We start from the raw sequence: 18512 nt of genomic DNA on the forward strand, positions 1-18512 counted from the left end.
GTATGTGTGTGAGTGTGCGCGCGCGTGGCCTTCCGGCAGCTGGCCCCCCCACCGCACCGCACCCACCGCCCCCGGCGCGCCGCCCCCGCCCCTCGCTGGCTGGGTGCGCCCCGGGCCGCTGCGCTGCCGCCGCGCTCCCCCCGCGCTGGGAGGCGACCCCCGGCGCGCCCCGGGTTCAAAGGCCCCGCGCGGCGGCCCCAGCCCCTCCGGGGGGCGGGGAGGCGAGGGGGTGGTACGGGCGCCAGAAAAGCCCGAGCCCACAGCCGGTCCTGCGCAGGGATGGGCAGCGCGCTCTCAAGTGTGTGACCGCCGCCGCCAGCTTCTGGCCGGGGCCCGGGACGCAGCGAGCAAGCGAGCGCCGGCCTCGGACCCCGCAGCTGGAGGGCGAGGCCGCTGTGCCGGGCCCAGCGCCCTTTCTCGGCCACAGGAGTCCGTTCTCCCGGCCCGGTGCCCCGGCGCCTGATCGGGGTTCATGGAGCCGGGGCTGTGGCTTCTCTTCGGGCTCACAGTGACCTCCGCCGCAGGTAAGCGGGCGGGGCGGCGCGCTCCTCCCGGCGCGAGCGCACACAAAAGGACCCTGGGATGGGGGGCGCGGGGAAGGGTGCATTGTGCGGAGCAATCTCTGGCCTGGGCTCGCCACCCCTGGAGGCGCCTGGGGGTGGGCTGGGGGGCCGAAGCGGAGCGCCAACTACCCCGGGGGCTCTGAGGTTGCAGCCCACTGGCAAGCCAGAGATGGGGCTGGCCCGGTGGACTTGGTGAAGTTTTCATGAAGTTGGGAACTTTTCAAAAAGTTGGCAAACTATTCGGAAACTGTGCAAAAATGATTGCAAAGCTCTCAACGGGTGCAAATACCTTGCAGACTTTGCAGAAAGTGAAAATAGCTTGCAAGCTTTTCACCAAGTATGCGCATAACTTGTAATCTTTTAAGAAACCGCACATAGCTTTGCAAACTTTTCAGAACGTGTGGCAGAGTTTGGAGACTTTACAGAAAGTACAACTAGCTTGCAAACTTTGCAGAAAGTTTGGTTGTCCCCTTCCCCCAGGTTTTTGGGAATGATAGGTGTGTGTGGGGGGGGGCTGTCTGCACGCTCAGGAGCCCTTCAATCTGCCTCCTGCAGGATTGGTGCCTTGCCCCCAGCCTGGGGACGCTGGCAGGAGCGGCGCGCCCGGGGCCCCCCCTGCAGACAGATCTGAGGGGGACATCGAGGAGACTGTGGCCACTACCACAGTGCAGGGTCCGAGTCCCAGAAGCCCTGGGCAGGAGCAGGAACCAGGTCGGTCTGGGGAGCAGGCGTCCAAAGGGGGTCCTGTGCACCACCGTGCAAGGCGCTGTACGTGCTTCACCTACAAGGACAAGGAGTGTGTCTACTATTGCCACCTGGACATCATCTGGATCAACACTCCTGAGTGAGTCAGCCAGCCCCGGGTGGTGGGAAGTGATTGGGAGGGCTGGCCCACATCTTCGCTCCTGGAGGACCTCATCCCATCCCCGCCGGGTCAGCCCGGAGCCCGCCTTGGCACAGCCTCCAGCTCTTGCAGGGCCCTCCTGCCAGCTCACGCCTGGTCTGCAGGTCAGGGCTGTGACTCCCATCCCCTCTGAGGGCCTGGCCTGGGAGAAACCCAATCTCGGAGTTTCTGATCCGGTGGAAGGGGGAGCCCTCCCTCTGAGAGAAATGAGCTGGCCAGAGGGATTAGACACCTGAGAAGTCCTTCTTCGATGGAGGAAAGTTATCTCCTGCCCCAGGGGCTGAGTGGGCCCCCCTCCCGACCCTGCCAGGCTCCAAGGAGTTTCAAATTCCTTGAAAGCAGCCTGCTCTCCAGAGGGCACAGGGGTGGGCTTGGCAGGGTCTGGTGGAACCTTCCCAGGAAGGGTGAAATTCCACGGTACCAGGCTCCTTTCTTCCCGGGGCTGGAGTGCCGACTGGTCCTGCCACAGGCTGACCCCTGTCACCCACTGTAGCACCCTGCCACTTCCTGTATAGATGGCCTCTCCTCCTCCCTTCCAGCCCCGGAGAACTCTCACCGTAGGGGTGAGGCCAGTGCCACCGGGAGTTCTGGGGTCCGCCTTGCTGTGAAGTCAGCCTTCCTCCACGGCCATAGGGTCGAGAGTGTTCTATCGGGGGGGGGGGGCTGCGACAATGTCTCCCATTCACTTACTCCATCTGGGGACCTCCCTCTGCAGACACATCACCTTACCAATAGTAAAGAGGACTTGACCTTGCTCTGATTACCTGCCTTCTGGGTTTGGCCATCCTGACCTCATGGGACTCCTGCTGGCGGCCCTACTGGGGATTCTTATGGAGGAGCTAGTGGTGAATGGGAACCTTTTGCTGGGAAAGGCAACTTGGCTGCTATGTTTGGAGCCACCTTGATTCAGGTCCCCATATGGCTTCCTTCACCCCTAAACCTCTGAGCACACTGGGTGACAGCTTCAATGGGCTCACTTACCCACCTTGTTTCATGAGCACCTGCAGAATGAGTGGCCGAGGAGGGTACACCTGAGGGGTTGAGTAGCTTTCAAACCAGATGACAGGATCTCCAAGCACATCTGGGGTAGGTCTGGAAAGTGACCTCATTATGCCAGAATGGCAGACAGGGCTGACTTCACTAAACCACCTTGATACTTGCTCAGGGTCCCAGGCTCAGAAGGACCCCTGCTCGGTTTAATGCTGTCTTGAAATTCTTAACACTTTTTGAACGAGATGCTCCATGTTTGCATTTTATCCTGGGCCCCACACATTCTGTAGCTGACCCAGATGTCAGAGCTTGCTTGCCAGGCTGTGTCTGACCAGGTTCGGGTACGCAGTCAGCCCATAGCAGGGAGGACGCAGCCCCATCTTCGTGGGGAAGAAGAAAGTGCTGTGCGGTGGGGGAGGGGCTCCGGGATGGGGCTGTCATCAATTGCCTTCTCAGACAATGATCAGGGTCACTTCTTGCAGCCCCATCACCCTGACACTTGTCCTTTCTGATACCTACAGTCCTGGCATCATGATCTGACCAAAGTATCTTCACAGAATTGAAGGGCTGTAGCACAGGATAGAGTCTTGCCTTTGCTAGCGTCCCAAGCTGTGAATATAGAAGAAGAAAGCAAAGCCAACCGTATTAAGGACAGGGGGCCTGAGACGGAGGAAAGAAGGAGGGGAGGAAGGAGAGGGTTTGGAGACTACCTCCATTCTCTGCTTGTTGCCAGGCTCCCGGCACCGGCTGGAGGATTGATTGCTTGAAACGCGCCCAAGAGGCAACACAAACTCCCTCTGATCTGTTTGAAGCCCTAGCTCGTCATTCCGAGTTGTCTTATATGAAGTCATGGACCTTTGACTTCTTCTGGGCCAGCCAACTTGCTGACGTACCCCCTCACAGTTTGATTGACCTCTTCCCCTCGTTCCTGACCCTGATTCATTTTAAACACTAGGAAAGAAGGATTAAATATGGTGTTGAGAGTTCTGTGTACAGCAAAAATGACAACAGCCAGACGAGCATTTTGAAGTTAGACAAGCAACATAGTTTTTATAAGGAAGATTTTTCCAGATGCTCTTTCTCTTCTCTTCCTCCCCCTGCCCACCCTTGCTTGCCTCTCTCCTTCCCTTTCTTTCCTTCCTTCCAAAACTCAGATTTGGAGACAGGTCCATTTGCTATCTTTAAACAACTTGGACGAGTTTGCAATGTGAGAAAATGGGCTCTAGGGACAGGGAACGTAGGCCTTTGGAGAAATGGAAGAATGAAAAAATGGCCGAATTGAGCTAACAGGACAACAGTGGAGAGTAACGAGGTCTTTTCTAGGTTCCTGTTTGTTCCCACCTCCTGTTGTAGACCCTCCCAGTCTGTGGAAGCTTCTCCAGCCTGTGATGTGCACGCAGGCTCTGCCGCTGGCCGCGCGGAGAACTGTAGGGCTCTTAAACCTCATGCCTACAGGGAGAAGCTTGACTTTGGGTGATTTTTCAGCTCTTGGTGTCTTTCTTCCTACTGCCCATCCTGTCGCGTGAAGATAGACCCCACAGTCCTGCTCTCCTCGGGAGGACATTACAGGGTGACAGACGCCCTGGGAGTGTGATCACTCACGCTGTGTGTAAAGACGTAAAAATTGCAGGTGGGATGTGCAGGGTACCGCCGAGACCCTTTGTGCACCTTCCGTGCAAAGTCAAAGTCTGGTGAGGGCCCGAGAGACCAGGTCCTCCCGAAGTACCTTGCGGCTGTAAGAGCTGAGCATTTCTGGCTCTCTCACAACCCCCCACATGCTTCCTTCTTCCAGACCCGAGCTTGCTTAGCCCTCGCTGCCTGCACCCAGTGTGTGCGAGACGTTCAGTAATGCTGGCTGGACATGCTTCCTTGTCTTCACTGTCACCGAGGTTCTGGTCTCCAATGCTTTCTCCCAGAAACGAGGCTTCTTGTTCCAGGGTGCGTGAATGCTCTCCAGAGGCCCGAACAGCCCAGCAGACACGTGTGGGAATGTGGGTTTTTTCAGGAGTGTTGCCCATAACTTTCATTGTAGCCTCCAGGAAGTCTGTGGTCCCAAAGGGGAACCAAATGCGTCCTGGGCCTGCGGAGGCTGCTGAGGCCACAGCTGGTCCGTCGCACAGTGTGGTTTTCATAACTTTCTTTGGCCGTGTTAGGGCGCTCCCGCCCCTCCCCCCAGTAATCCCATTGTTGCCAACAAAAACAAAAATAAAACTCCAAATCAGAGAAAAAACACATCCCACCTTAGGATCATGGAAAGTTTGCCAAGAATAAGATGACAAGGGAGAGGTAGTGAACAAGTAGTCCACACGCTTACATGCTTGTACACATGGGGCTGTTCTCCACAAGTCCTTGAAAGCCAGGAGTCACAGCGGGCAATTGTGTTAGTCAGGGTCTCCGGGGAGACAGAACTCACAGGACGTGTGTGTGCACACGTGTGTGCAGACATGTCTGTGTAAATACACACACATACGTACACACAGCAGTTGATGTTGCAGCCTTCACTCTGCAGGGAGAATTCCTTCCTCTCCAGGCACCGCAGGTCTTTCCACGAAAGCCTTTGACTGATTAGACAAGGCCCACCCACATCGTGGAGGGTAATCTGCTTTACTCAAAGTCTGCTGATTTAAATCTTAATCACATCTAAAAAAATACCTTCTTGCAACATCTAGACTGGCATTTGACCAAGCATCTGGCTGTGGTGGGCCAGCTAAGTTGACACATAAAATTAACTCCTCTGTTCCGGCCACCATGCACCTGGTGGAAGAGTGAGCCACCCACCAAACGACACCCAGCAAGGAGCTCCTCTGTGTTCCACCCACTCTGTTCCCAAGAACTGAGAGGACCTGCCATCTGCTAATCCCTCCAAGCCCACAATGAGGGAGAGGCACTGAGTGCTGTGATGGGGACCATGTTTTCCACACAAAACTCTGAGCCACGTGAGCTGACCAGGAGGAATGTATTTATGAAAAGAGTGGTGTGGATGTTTGCAGTCTCAACTGTGGTGGAAAATCCGGGATCTACAACGCCTCCTCGTGGGAAGGCGCCAGACCCAGGCGCTCTGTTCCGTGTCCTAGCTGACAAGCTGAGTGGCCTGGGTGTGCTGCCCCCTCTCCCAGCACCCCTGGGGTAAAGCGTCAGTGCCAGTCTGACTCTGGAGTAGTGACCTCACACGATGACCGACCTGCCTGCTTCAAAGCATGCCTCACAGACTCAGTCCAGCAAGAGTGACTTTGTTTCGCGTTCTTTTCCTCCCCAAAGAAATAGAGTAAAAAAAAAAAAAAAGTAATAATGGTAATTAAAAAAACATTGAAACTTGTGTTTTAATGTATTTTGCCACAAAAAGGCAACAATGTCACAGATTCATCTTTGCCCCTTTGTTGTTCAAGAAAGCCATGTTCGCATTTCCAAGAAGGGGCATTTCACATGTTAGAACGTTCCAGTGAAGTGGATGGATCGCGAGCCCCGGGTCCTGCTGATAGGAGGCCAGCTGTCCCCATCCTCTGTGCGATCCCCCCAACCCGTGAGTCAGGACTGGGAGCACTGCTGCTGGAGATGAGCGGCTCGGGCAGGGGCATGGAGACTTTCTGGCCATCGTGAGAATCCCAGCGCCGCGGATGACGACGATGATGGTGGCCGATGCCGACGCAGAGTGAAGACGAGACATAGAACCTGGTGAACCCTCCGTGTGGTGAAAACATGACCATCAGGATAACTGTGCGGCCTCGGGTCCGTGTAAACCCACCTGGGCCAGGGGCGGGCCTGCCTGCCATACCCCGTTCTGTGGTTGGAGGGCGCTAGTGAGTAGGAAGTGCTTTCTGCAGGACTGCTGCGGGCACCTCCCTGGACCATCCACCCCAGATCACGCCCCGGCTCAGGGAGTAGCACTGAGCGAACTCGAGCTTGGGAGACGGTCTATTAGCATGCCATTAGCATAAGGTGTACAGACCTGGGGGAAAGGTGTGCCTGGCTGCCTCCGCTGATAAGTAGATTGATAAGGACACGCTGGCCAAAGGTCGGACCAGGCTTGATGAGGTTTGGTCCCGCCCTTTCTGCCCCTCCTGTTTTCCATTGCTTCCCTCCGCCCTTGGTAGATCACTGGAATGTTTGGGGCTCGGTGTTCCCTGTAGGCACTGGCCTGGGGCTCCCTCCGTTAGTGGGGTGGTGCAGGCAGCAGCTGGCGTCTGGCCTTTCAGGATAACATGAACAATCAGTTTAGAACCTGTCAAGTGCTTCCTGGTGAGGGGTCTGTTTGCGTTCTCCTGTGCTGCCTGGAGTGAACACCGAGCCTTGGGGTTTGTGGACGGAGGACCCTGCCCCAGGGCCTGGAGGAGACGCTCTGCACACTGGTTTACAGAAACCATTCGCGTTACACTTGTGAGAAGGACTCAGGAGAGAAGCTGCTCGTGGCCAGACTGGATGTGAGTTTGGATGCGGGGTTCTGACCGATGATGGTTTTGCTCAACTTTGTGGGAGTTTGTCTCCCCACGTAACCATTTCTGTGTCCTTCGAAGTCTGGTAAAGAACCCGTTTTGAGTTCAGGTAGCGTATCTCCGAGGACACTTCACGGCAAGACAGGTCTTTAAAAGTAGAGGACCTTGGGGCTAAATCTCAGTTTGTTGGAGAGGTCGGCACACACCAGGTGACCCCACTAGAGGGGTCACGGGGACCGAGAGCCCCCTTCTGTGCCGCGGGGTGGGTGTGCAGGAGCCGAGGCGGGGCAGACCGAAACGAAGCCGGTCCCCACGAGAGAGCGACTTGAGGCGAGGGCCAGTTTGCTTTGTAGCAAGAAGGCTTGGAACGAAGGGCTTGACCCGGTGTGACCCCGGGGGGAGAATTTGGGTTTCTGGTAGATGAAAGGGACCTCACAGCTGGGAACTTGGCCTTAAATCTGAAGGCAGGTGAAAGGCTCTGACATCTCTGGTGTGGTTTATTCCTGCAAGAATTTAAAACAAAGGAAGCCGGGAGCAAACAGCGCTTTCCTCCCAGAGGCCCCGCGGCTGTGCTGGAGCCTGGCCCCGCTCTCTGCTCTCCCGCCCCGCCAGCTGGGGACCCACAGAACCTCCGCACCTTTCATACCTCCAGGCGGCCCTGTGGAGAGCACGCTTGGCCTCTGGCATGAGGAGGCAACCCGCTCTCATTGTGTCATGTTTCCGACGGAATCAGTTCCTTCAAACTGGACGTGCACACACTTTGCCCTGCTCGGGATAGGAGCCCATCTTAGCGCGAACGAAGAGCTGCTTGTCCAGACACAGCTTGGGGTGCGTTGAAACTCCCGCATCCCCGGCAAGTGTTGCTCAAATGGACTGACAGCAGGACGGGGTATCACGTTGCCCTTCTCAGCTGTGCCAGCTGGGAGCCTTGGGGAGCCCAGAGCTTTTGGAGAACTTGCCCGAAGTCCAGGAGGCATGGGCCTTCTCTTCTTTGACGTTCTGCTCAGCCCTGAGCAGGACGCCTCGGTAGACAGTAACTCTAGAACGAGGCAGCCAGAGAGCCCTGTGGCCTGGGCCAGTAACTAAAGAAATGAAACAGATTCATTTCAGGAATCCACGAGAGACGCGGAGGCCAACGTGACAATGACACGAATGGCCCAGAGTAGAGACACTTCCACCTCTGACTCGGGGAGTGTGATAATTCTGCCGAAAGTCAGAAGCAGGTCAGTGAGAAAGCAGAGGTGTATGTCTCTTTCCCGGACTGTTTTCCATGGGTTTCTTTGCAGGGTCGCGGCTGGGGTGAGGCCGATAACACACTCCCCCAGGTAGGGTCTTCAGGGATCTGCCCAAGAGCCCGTCATCAAGATAAATGAATGTTAATGCAATATTTTTAAAAAATTAAAGCAGAAAATTAATCATCAACAAAACGTCACCATGTATAATAAAGGCAGGATCCCACAGTGTGCGTGCCCGCCTTGCCTCCCTCACCTTGCCCGGATCCCAAGATCGGGTTCTCGTGTGGGGGTAAAGCCCGTATCTCAACAGGGACTCGAGTATTCCCAGTTTGAGGTGAGTGATCGGTGCATCAGAGCTACAAGGACACGACCCAAGGACACAAACAGCTAGATTCGGAGGAGAAGGAGTCTTTGTTAGAGTTCCGCTGGTGAGTGTGTCTTTGTTCGGTAGCATTTTTCATCCCTACAGTGGAATCGGACAGTTAGCAAGAGGGTCTTCTCTTGCTTACTGTGGATTATTTAAAGGATGTAGGGTGGTGTCTGTATTTTCTTTTTTTATCCCTCTGCAAATCTCCCCCCGTCCTTAAAAAAGTACCTGCTCCTTATTTTATGGCCACTCTTTCCACTCCTGGGAACTATTTTGAGCCACATCTGTCTGCAGCTTTGCATAAACTTCTAATGAGGCCGTGCCAGACAGACGTGGAATTGCCTACATTCGACCTGGAATCTGTTAGGGTCACGGACGGGGGGTGGCTGGGGAGAGAAACTCCAGCCTTACTCCCGTGCACACGTTGGGGCCGCACCAGATGGAGGGGAAACCAGCTAATCTGTGGGATTCCGTAGACGGTTTCATTCCCCACATAGTGTTGGAGTTTGTTTCCCCAACTTCTTTTTTGAGCGGGAACTCTTGGCGATCTCACACCATACTACAAGCATAGAGCATTTTTCTGTTCTCCTTTCCTTTGACCCTTCGTGCCTCTGAATCTCCTTGAGCGGGCACGTGCCCGAGTTCGGGAGGGATATGCCTGCGTTCTAGGGAGCTGGCAGCGTGAAAAAGTCTGTGGCTTGAGTGTTATTTTTAAGCTTGTTGATACGGTGATAGGACACAACAGAATAGGCCAAAGTGTTGCAAGTACAGGCGGCGAGCCCCGGGGCCTCTTGGCTTGGGGGGCCGGGATCCCACATTTAGCTGTGGTTTTATTGCTGGAGTGAAGGGTCACACCTGCTCCAGCAGCCGTGCGGTTTGGAGACCAGGGGACGCGGGTGTTTTGAAAATCTCTAGGTGGAATGTGGAGCTGGACAGACATTTCCAGATACCCAGATGGCCCTTTCCTTTCTCAGGCCCAGAAGGCAGGTGCTCCCTGGGGACTCTAACTTCACTGAGCTAGTCTTCCATTTGGACCAGAAACCTGGGTCCACCTTGTGTCACCTCGGGGGCCTGGGCCACTTGTGCAACCTGGTGTCTCCATGTCACGGGGGTGGCCACCAGGAGCTCCTAGTTCTTCCCTTTCCATCTTGAGACATCTTCTCTCCAGGAAAAACCCTCTAAGATGGGCCAGTTGAGGGCAACAGTCGAAGTCCAAGAAATCAGCCAAGAAATCAACACATATGGGGGATCGGGAGTGGGCCAGAGGTAACGGCTAACTCAGACCTCGGTCCTTCCTTCCCTCATTCATTCAACACGTCTGTTGCTGAGATGTTGAGGGGTGAGGCACACACTGCGTCTGCAGCCCTGGGTGCAGAGTGAACAAACAGAAAGGATCAGTGGTTCCAGTTGGAAAGGTCAGTTTTGCTGACCCCAGGGGACGAGAAGCCAGCCACACTTGGAGTTGAGATGCAGAATCGACCCTCATTCTGGCTCTGATGGTGGGGCTCCGTGCTCAGCAGACCCCGAACGTGCCTATGATTCTGGTAATATTCCCAAACAGCCAAGTCCTGGATAAATCCAAACTTCCTTATATTTTTTCCCCCTTGGTGGGAGAGTGTCCCCCCCCCCCTGCAAAGTCAACCACCAACACACAGCCCATTGCTCACTTTTGATGTTTCCAAATACTGTAGGCTCATTGGCTGTTTGGGGGGGCTGCGGGAGGAGGACTTTCCACATGGGCGGGGTGAGCAATCTCTGCCTTGGCGTCTTCCAACTTTAAGATGCAAGGATTTTCTGCAGTGGAAGCAAAGCTACAAATTGCCAGTTCGCTTTACATTGTGTAGGGTTTGTGGAGTCGTCCTTAGAACGGGAAAGCCTGTGTGTGTTTTCGGCTTGTATAACCAGGTTGCGGAGGAGCTGTATTTCCTGGCCTGTTTTCTTTCCTGGAGGCTGCAAGGGCCCCCTGTGGGTTGTCTGGCACGAGGCCTGGCCCGCAGCGGACTTGCACAAGCGTTTGATGAGTGGACGAGGAATAGTTCGAGGGAGGGTGAGACTTTGAGGTGGTCAGCCGAGAGTCAGGAGCTGGGCTCTGAGCCGCTTGAAACGGAGGACAGTGCGTGGTGTGCTTGCATTCACCTGCCCAAAGGACAGTATGATCCAAGGCAAACATTTCACAGGGGGCACACCTGGGAAGAAAGGACTCCAGCCAGCTTCGTTTGCTGGGTTTTGTCCTGATTCTGAACCCACCCATTTGTGTTTTGTTGCAATGAAGAAATCTCTGCTCGTCCCCAGCAGCGGGAGACGCTCTGGGTCTTGCTATTAAATCCGAGAGATCGCGGTCACTTCTGTCTCAAGTAAGTGAGTTCCGGAGCAGCCAGCCGTCACTGGTCACAAGCCACGGAACACCTGGTCTAGCTAAGGTGGCATCAGAGACGTTTATGGGGAGGACGTGGACTGGGGGGAATAAGCCGCTCCAGCAGCGGGAGAGGTACCCAGACGGGGCCCAGGGGCAAGACAGATGGACAAGGCAGGGTGGGGCCACTGGGCAAAGGCAGCTCCAGAGTATTCTCGGATGTTGCATTGCCTCACTCCGGCGTCTTGGGAGAGATGGAGTCTCACTTGCCCAACTGGGGTCACCTGTGAGTCCTTAGACAGGGGCAGGTGAGGCACATTGATGGAGGGACAGATCATTCCCCGAGGAAAGAGAAGCTCTTGGATTCCAGGAGACAAAAGCCACCAACGTTGGACTCGGGCTCTGGAGAATTCCGGGCTTTCAAGTCCTGAGCTGGTGCCTGCTGCCTCCTCGCCTTTGCGCTTAGCAGGTGTGCAGGGAGCCTGTGCACGGGAGGCCTGTCGTGACACACTGGCCCTGTGGAGAGTGACCCCTGCTGTTGTAGCGGTCAGAGCAGTGCTCTCACCTGACACTCTCTCGGGTTAGGGGGACAGAGGCAGGGAGTGAAGGGGAGCCACACTTTCTTCCTCGCCCAAGAGGCAATTTCTCCGCTTGGGGGAGCAGGGCAGTGGTGCTTGCTGCGGAGGGAAATTATTAATAAAGTCCGAGTCGGAAAGCGCGCTGGGCTTGAGAAGCTGTTCTCAGCGGAGCAGTCGGAGGTGTCTGATGGCCACTGGTGCCTGTCTGCAGCGGGACGGTCCTTTCTGTCCCTGCCCGCCGCGGGGCCGGTCCTCAGAGGCCTGCCTGCTGTACCGTATGTCCCTGCACCCTCGGGCGATACTGCCTTCGCTTTTCCCGTTTCAGAAGGCAGAGCGAGGACAAAGGAAGTAGGTCATCCAGATGACATTCCGACCGAAGTGAGAACGATCCCTCCGCTCTCTCCGCCACGGAGGCGCTCAGCCGAACGTGGGCTTTTTACGTTGCCAACAACTGTATTTATAAAAATAGGATCGCGTACTGATTTTGTCAGTCCGTCCTATGACCTCTCTGGCTCTGCTCTGTGGGACAGCCCACCAGACCTGGGGGTAAACTCAGATGCCCCACGAGGACCAGGCTGGTGACAAGAGTGAGCACTGAAGGAAAGGTGCAGATGCCCCGGGAGTGGCAGGGGCTGGGGCAAAATGGAGCGTTTATGCCCGTTGCTGACTCTGGCGCTCAGCGCCAGACGATCGCTGCCGTGTTGGAGAGCGGGGCTGATGGGAGCATAGCTTCTGGTTATTAAGGAAAAGCTACGAGTTGGGATGTTCACGTGAAATTTTCAAAGTAAAAACAAAAAAACAAAAACCAACCCTCTGTTGATTGGATGAAACCCAGAAAATGTCTATTTGCTAACCTTGTAGTAGCTTAAAACTCTCTGTGTGGGGGCCCACTCGTCTGGCTTGTTCCTGGACGGTCCCCAGAGTCTAGTCCAGTGCCTGCACATCGAAAAGCCCTGGGTGGAGACTTGTTGCCTGCCTCTCAGTGGGGCTGGGGGGATTAAAACTGGGTTTTCAATGGCAGTTTGATAAACTTTCCCGAGAAATTAGATTTTGACCAGTGAGTCTCTGCTGCTGCTCTGGCTGGCCTCTTCGAATGTCTGTGTCTCTCATTTAAACCTCAGGTATCGAAGCCAGTTTCCTGATCAGAAAGATGGAGGTAATTAATTCATTTGTGAACAGGTAACACTGAACTTAAAAACAACTTAAAAATCTTAGGGGGAAAAAAAAAGCCAACTTTCCTTATTTAAAAACTTCTTGCAGAGAGAAATCAAGTGCTTTCAGTGTGAAATGCAGATGAAGAATGAATACAGGGGATCTGGAAGTTTAATAATTAATAACATTTATATATGACATTTGGGCAAAGCGGTAAATAAGGAACACTGTCATGAAGAAGACTCTGGCATCGCCGTCTCTGATCAACAGTGACTGTATGGAGGTTGCGGGACAGTTTATTACACAGACACAGCGGGGACGTCGCATATGTAGGTACGCGGGAGGCTCTTGTGTTTTGTCTGAGGGCATTTGGGTTGATCTCGTCTGCTTCTCTTTCGTGTGTAGCTCTGTGTTACAACTGAAACATGAACAGATGGAGGAGCTGCCTACTTTCTACTAAGAATCGCGTTCTCCAAGCCCTACTGTTCAACAGTAGCTACACCAACGGGTTGGACAGTGTGCTGGTCAAAGGTTCTCAGCCGATTTGACTTCATTTCCATTGTTCCACCGTAAGGTCCTTCCAGTTCACTGTTGGGGAAACGTTAGAACATGAAACGGGCACCAACACAAATGAAGCCCAGATGCTTCTTAGATGGGCGGTGCCGATGAACGGAGCAGCCGGAAGGAAGCATGGCAGAGAATGGCGTTGTTGTGCCATAGGGCGCTCTGATGCCTTTATTACTTGGTCACGCATCTCAAATGCAGGCCGGTTAGGTGGCATTTTTCCGCCTGATAACAACTCCTTGAATCCCAGACTAAATAAGCACAATGAGAGCTATCACGCATTTACTGTGCCAGCCCTTTGCTAACTATGTTACATGCAGTGCAGAGTGTCAGTCTGGCGAAAGGCCCTCTTTCCTAGACCAGGCGGCTGTCCAGAGGGTGGAGTGGTCATCACGTAAGGGACTTACAACCTAATGATGGAGTCACCGGCGAACCTTTCTCTGTGTGCACCTTGCGCATAGCTGTAGATATTGGCTTGTCGTGTTTCCTTTACCTGGTTTTATACCCCAATAGCACGTGAACTCCTGAAGACCTTTCTATCTCCCCATCACACTTAGAATAATGCTAGAGACACACACGTTCATACGTGTATGGTGTGCTTGGCAAATGTTGGCGATTCTTTGTAATGCATTTTGTGGTTATTGCACTTCTCAGGTTGGAAAGAATCCAGTCTTACCAGACCAGATGATCTCACAATTACTCCCAGTTTTTCAGTCAACAGCCTCCATTTGCTCAATCTTGTGCCGGGTCCACGGCACGTACAAATAATGAAGACGAGCCTTCTACTTTTGAGGAGCTGGTGGTCCACATTTAAATCTGGACAATGAAGTCCCCTGCCCTGGGCCCTGTGGGTTCGAGGGCTGCCTCTGACCCTCAGCCCTGGCCATGTCTCCCACTCTGTGGGACTAAAAGTGTACCCCTTCCCGACGGATTTCCAGGTGTCCAGGATCCTGGACTCCTTTACCCAAATGTCCCCGAGCCCACTCCCAGGGCCTGTGCAGGTAGGTGTCTTTCAGAGTCTGACACCAAGGGACAGAACAGAGCCCCAGGCACATCTCCCTAAGTCCACAGGGTGGCCAACGGGTGGATGAGGCCCCTCGGTGAGGACAGAGTGGGTGGAAGAGAGGGTGCTGAACCTCCTTGCGTGGCCACATTCCTACATCGAACTCCAGGGAGCCCCAGAATTCTAAAGTCAAGCCTGGACTTCAAGGTGTTTTAAAGCCGTATTTGTTCAGGTAGAAGGATCGAACTGTCTTAATTAAGAGCTTATCAGATTGATTTAAAACCTCCGAACTGTGACCCATGGGAGGTGGGCCTCGGTTGGAACTTGTGAGCTCTTCTGTGGTCTGGGCCACCTTCTAAACCCTCAGTCGCTCAGCTTCCATCTTCCCCCACCCCCTCCTGAGGTCAGCCCCCTGAGAGCACTCTTGGACCCCCAGGGCTTGGAGCAGGGTTTTCTCATCCTGCCGTGGGGAAGAGGATGGGGCTGTGCCTCTCTGTAAACACTCTTTGAAAATTGCAAGGGCTCATTTGCATACGAGCTCTTTGCATTTGGCTGCCGAGAAAGCCTTAGCATTTCTCTATTAACAAACACCTCGTTGTTGCCTCGTTTCCTTACTTAAAACACTCTGGAGTGTTTTCACTGAAGTCGAGGGGCTCTGCACACGCAAAGGCACAATCAGCTGACAGCAATTTCAAAATTGCAGGTCTTGCTGTTGATGGAAAAATGGGAGCGTGGTTATTCCTGTGTGTAATTTTCACCAAGAAATGGGGACTGGGTTTAATGTCAACACTTTGAGATCTAATGCAGCCCTGTTACTGGAAAAATATACCTTTAGCCAAGCCTGACTTACAACAGGGTCTGCATTTGTTTCGCCCCCATGCCCCCCAGCCCGTTCCTGAGAACAAATGGGGTTTCAGCACAGGTTCGGCTCAGACCAGGACTGGACCGTGTTGCTTTCTCCATTTTGGGGGCACAGACTGCTCAACACCGGGTCTTCCTTGAGGGCAGGAGGAACCCACCTTCTACCGATCGGGAAGGAACCCAGCACAGCGCAGAGCACGAGCAAGGAAATGGGGTGGCAACGCCCCATTCGCTCTGGCCTCCAACCCAGCAGGGGAAAGTTGGTTCGGGGCATCAGGGCATGGAGGATCGCCAGCCCCCCCCCCCTAGCTGGCCCCTACCACCCTGAAATGCTCCACCATGTGTGTTTCAAATTAAAGTAAATCCAATTTGATTGTATTTTGAAAGCGCAAAGAGGATGTCAGAACCCCTTTGAGGCGGATGATGGTGATACTCCTTGGGGCTCACAGAAACCAAGATGGTTCATCTTGGAAAACCAGGCCATGTTGGAACAGTAACTTTCGGCCACAGAAGTTTCCTCTGGTAATTAGCAATTTGTCCCCTAGTCCTGTTCAGTAGTGCTAATGAATCAAGCTGATGAAATATGCTTTTAACTTTTTTTTTTTAAAGATTTTATTTATTTATTCGACAGAGACAGAGACAGCCAGCGAGAGAGGGAACACAAGCAGGGGGAGTGGGAGAGGAAGAAGCAGGCTCATAGCGGAGGAGCCTGATGTGGGGCTCGATCCCAGATCGCCGGGATCACGCCCTGAGCCGAAGGCAGACGCTTAACCGCTGTGCCACCCAGGCGCCCCTTTGCTTTTAACTTTTTCCACCACACTGCCGCCTGGCAGTCTTCTGCCTTCTCTGGAGAGTGATGGTTTGGATACACATGAGCATAAGAAACAGACCACTGTTAATCGTTCCAAGTGACACACCATCACCCTCTGCCCGGCTCCAACCATAAATGAGATTGGTAAATAGCTTCAGACTTTCTTTAATAAGACTTTTTAAATAAGCTTTTTCCCAAGGCCAGTTCTGTCCTTGGCTGTGTCTTACAGGGCACCGGGGATCCTCTTGATGTTTGTGTCTTCGAGGAAGCAGTCTTGGGGCCAGAATGCGTCTGTAATTACGTTTGTGTATTCCCGTTAGTGCAGATGGCGAGGCGACGTGCACACAGAAGACATTGGGCATCAGGCCTGCAGGGCGCACCCGGCTGGCCTTGGGCTGGGGACTGGGCAGGCCTCTTACTGGTAGGGAGGACCAGACCCAGGCGCTCTGCACCAGCCTGTGCGAGCCTATGCGTCCTTCAGAATGTCCTTGTGCCGGGCTTGGGAGACAACCCAGGTCTGCCCTCGAAAGGCTCCCGACTCAGGGGCACTGAAAGTGTGAGAGGGTGGGCCCAGGGGAATGCTGACCTTTCCTCCCCCAGGGTTCCGCGCCCCCCCGCCCCCGTCTGTCCCCTCTGCCCCAGGGCACTTTTGGGGGGCTTGGGGAAAATGGGTAAAGATTGCCTGCAGATGCTTCCTGATACCCACAGCGTGGGGGAGCATGTGGACACCAGATCTGGAGGTGTCCCTGTACCCCATCACTCCTGCCATGTCCACGGTCTCCCAGCGCCCACCAGCTCCACGAAGAAGGCCCGAGTGGGGAGTCCGGGCGTGCTTGTGCGCACGTGGCCCTGACGCTGCTCTGTCTTTTGCAGACGGACTGTGCCCTATGGACTGTCCAACTACAGAGCAAGCTTCCGAGGAAGGAGGTCCACAGGGCCGTTCCCGCAGATCCCACAGCCCTCCAAGTGGACACTGCGCTGCGCCTGTGTGCAGAGCCAGGACAGTGCCTGCTTGCACTTCTGTGCCCGCACCCTGGCTGTCAGCAGGTAAGACGCCACGTCACACTCATCCCCGAGGATCTGGAGCTCCGAGCGAGAGGGCGAGATGAGACCAGAAGAGTCTGACGGCTGCGCGGGGCGTGGGGTGTGATGCAGGGGTGTGGGGCGTGGGTGTGGTGTGGCGTGGTGTGGCGTGGTGAGGTGCAGGGGGGGCGTGGCGGGGGGGCGTGGCGCGGGAGGGCTTGGCCACGCCCTGGCTGGTGTGGTCCCGCAGGCTCTGCACAGCACATGGGAATCCTCTGCTCCAGGAGGGTGGGTCCAGCCCCCTTGCTGCCTTTCAGAAAGAGCCCGCAACGTGGCCGAGGCCGTGTCTGGTCTCCAGACCCACTTCTGGAGTGCCCGGCACTTCGCCAAAATCTGCATAAGTTGCCAACATTTAAAAATTGAAGAATTACCCACCCCTGCCAAATGTGTATTTTTAGCTTCTTCAAAAACAGCAAATGGGACCATCTGGTCCCACGGGGTCCCACATCCCCTCCTGGTGGGTAGAGGCTGGAACCACGTGGGGACTGCTCACATCTGGGGAGACGTGCTACATGCATTCACCTGCATTCCCCAGCACCTTACTTTGGGGACCCCAGTAACCCTTGAGTTTGAGACCCTGTAGCCTCCTCTGGCTGCTAAAGAGAAGTCTGTGAGTCTGTGTGGGCCTGAATAAATGAGCAGACCCAGGTTTGACCCCGGGTGGCCATTCACATTGGCATTCACTCACTGGGCAGGTGCCGTAGTGGTCAGGGACCCAGGATTCTCTGTCGGAAACCCCAGTGCCAACCTCATTTTCTTCTTGGCTTCGTAACATCCGATGAATAACTGAGGAGCCAGTCGCCGTTGTGCTTTGGTAGAAATCCACCCACAGTGTTCTCCACCTTAGGAAACCGTGCCTGGCTCAGATGTGGTCCCTCGGGAATGCACTGATGTGCCCATTCGTGGGGAAGAGGAAGTCCCAATTTGACACTGAAAAACCAGGCACATGGACACGCAGGTTGATTCATTAAAACCAGCCCTCTCCCCACAGGAATTCAAGGACAGAAAAACATCCTGGAAAAGAGGAAGAGCCAGCCAGCGGTGCCCACGGAGGCCTGCGTCCAAGGAGGTGAAACTACTTTCTGAGACGTCACACCCTTGGGGATATGGAGGATGTGAGGGTGGCGTGTGGTCGAGAGGACAGCCGGTGGGAGCCCCAGCACGCACGGGGTGCTGCATCCACAGGGGACCGGGCCTTTGGTAGATTGTCTGGGGTCAGAGCAGGCCGAAGCTGTGGACAGTCACTGTCATTGCCCTGCCCCTGGCCAGCCACTCTTGGTCATTGGAGCTGACCCCTTGCGTCCCTCGTAGCTTTACAGCAGTGACATCTGGCTCTGGATTTTGCTGGGCCCAGACACAGCTAGCTGGCCATTGCTGCTCAGAGACGAGCCTCCCCCCCACCCCAACACCCCCGGCTCATCTACCTGGGCCCAGGTATCACTTTTTCTGGAAGCAACATGGGGTCGTTACCAAAAAAAAAAAAAATCCTCTCTTCTTTTCAGCAGCTGACTCTGGGCAGAGGTGAATCACAGCAGCTGGCCTTCACAGCAAGCCCCCCGTGCCCCCCATTGGTTTTATTATTTTTTTTAACCTGCTTGTCTTTTTTGTATGAGAGATT

At 54.6% G+C, this 18512-nt stretch overlaps 1 protein-coding gene across 1 annotated transcript; it reads left to right on the forward strand.

Annotated features, from left to right (window-relative positions):
• Positions 1 to 472: 472 nt before the first annotated feature.
• On the forward strand, positions 473 to 18277 carry LOC103670960 (endothelin-3). The gene is made up of 4 exons (XM_040637856.1): positions 473 to 524; positions 1119 to 1407; positions 16685 to 16858; positions 17886 to 18277. Exons 1-4 carry the CDS (start codon positions 473 to 475, stop codon positions 17965 to 17967), a joined length of 597 nt encoding a protein of 198 aa, XP_040493790.1. The 3' UTR covers positions 17968 to 18277.
• Positions 18278 to 18512: the final 235 nt, after the last annotated feature.

Source organism: Ursus maritimus, unplaced genomic scaffold (assembly GCF_017311325.1).
Source record: "Ursus maritimus isolate PB19 unplaced genomic scaffold, ASM1731132v1 scaffold_22, whole genome shotgun sequence".
NCBI classification, from domain to species: domain Eukaryota; kingdom Metazoa; phylum Chordata; class Mammalia; order Carnivora; family Ursidae; genus Ursus; species Ursus maritimus.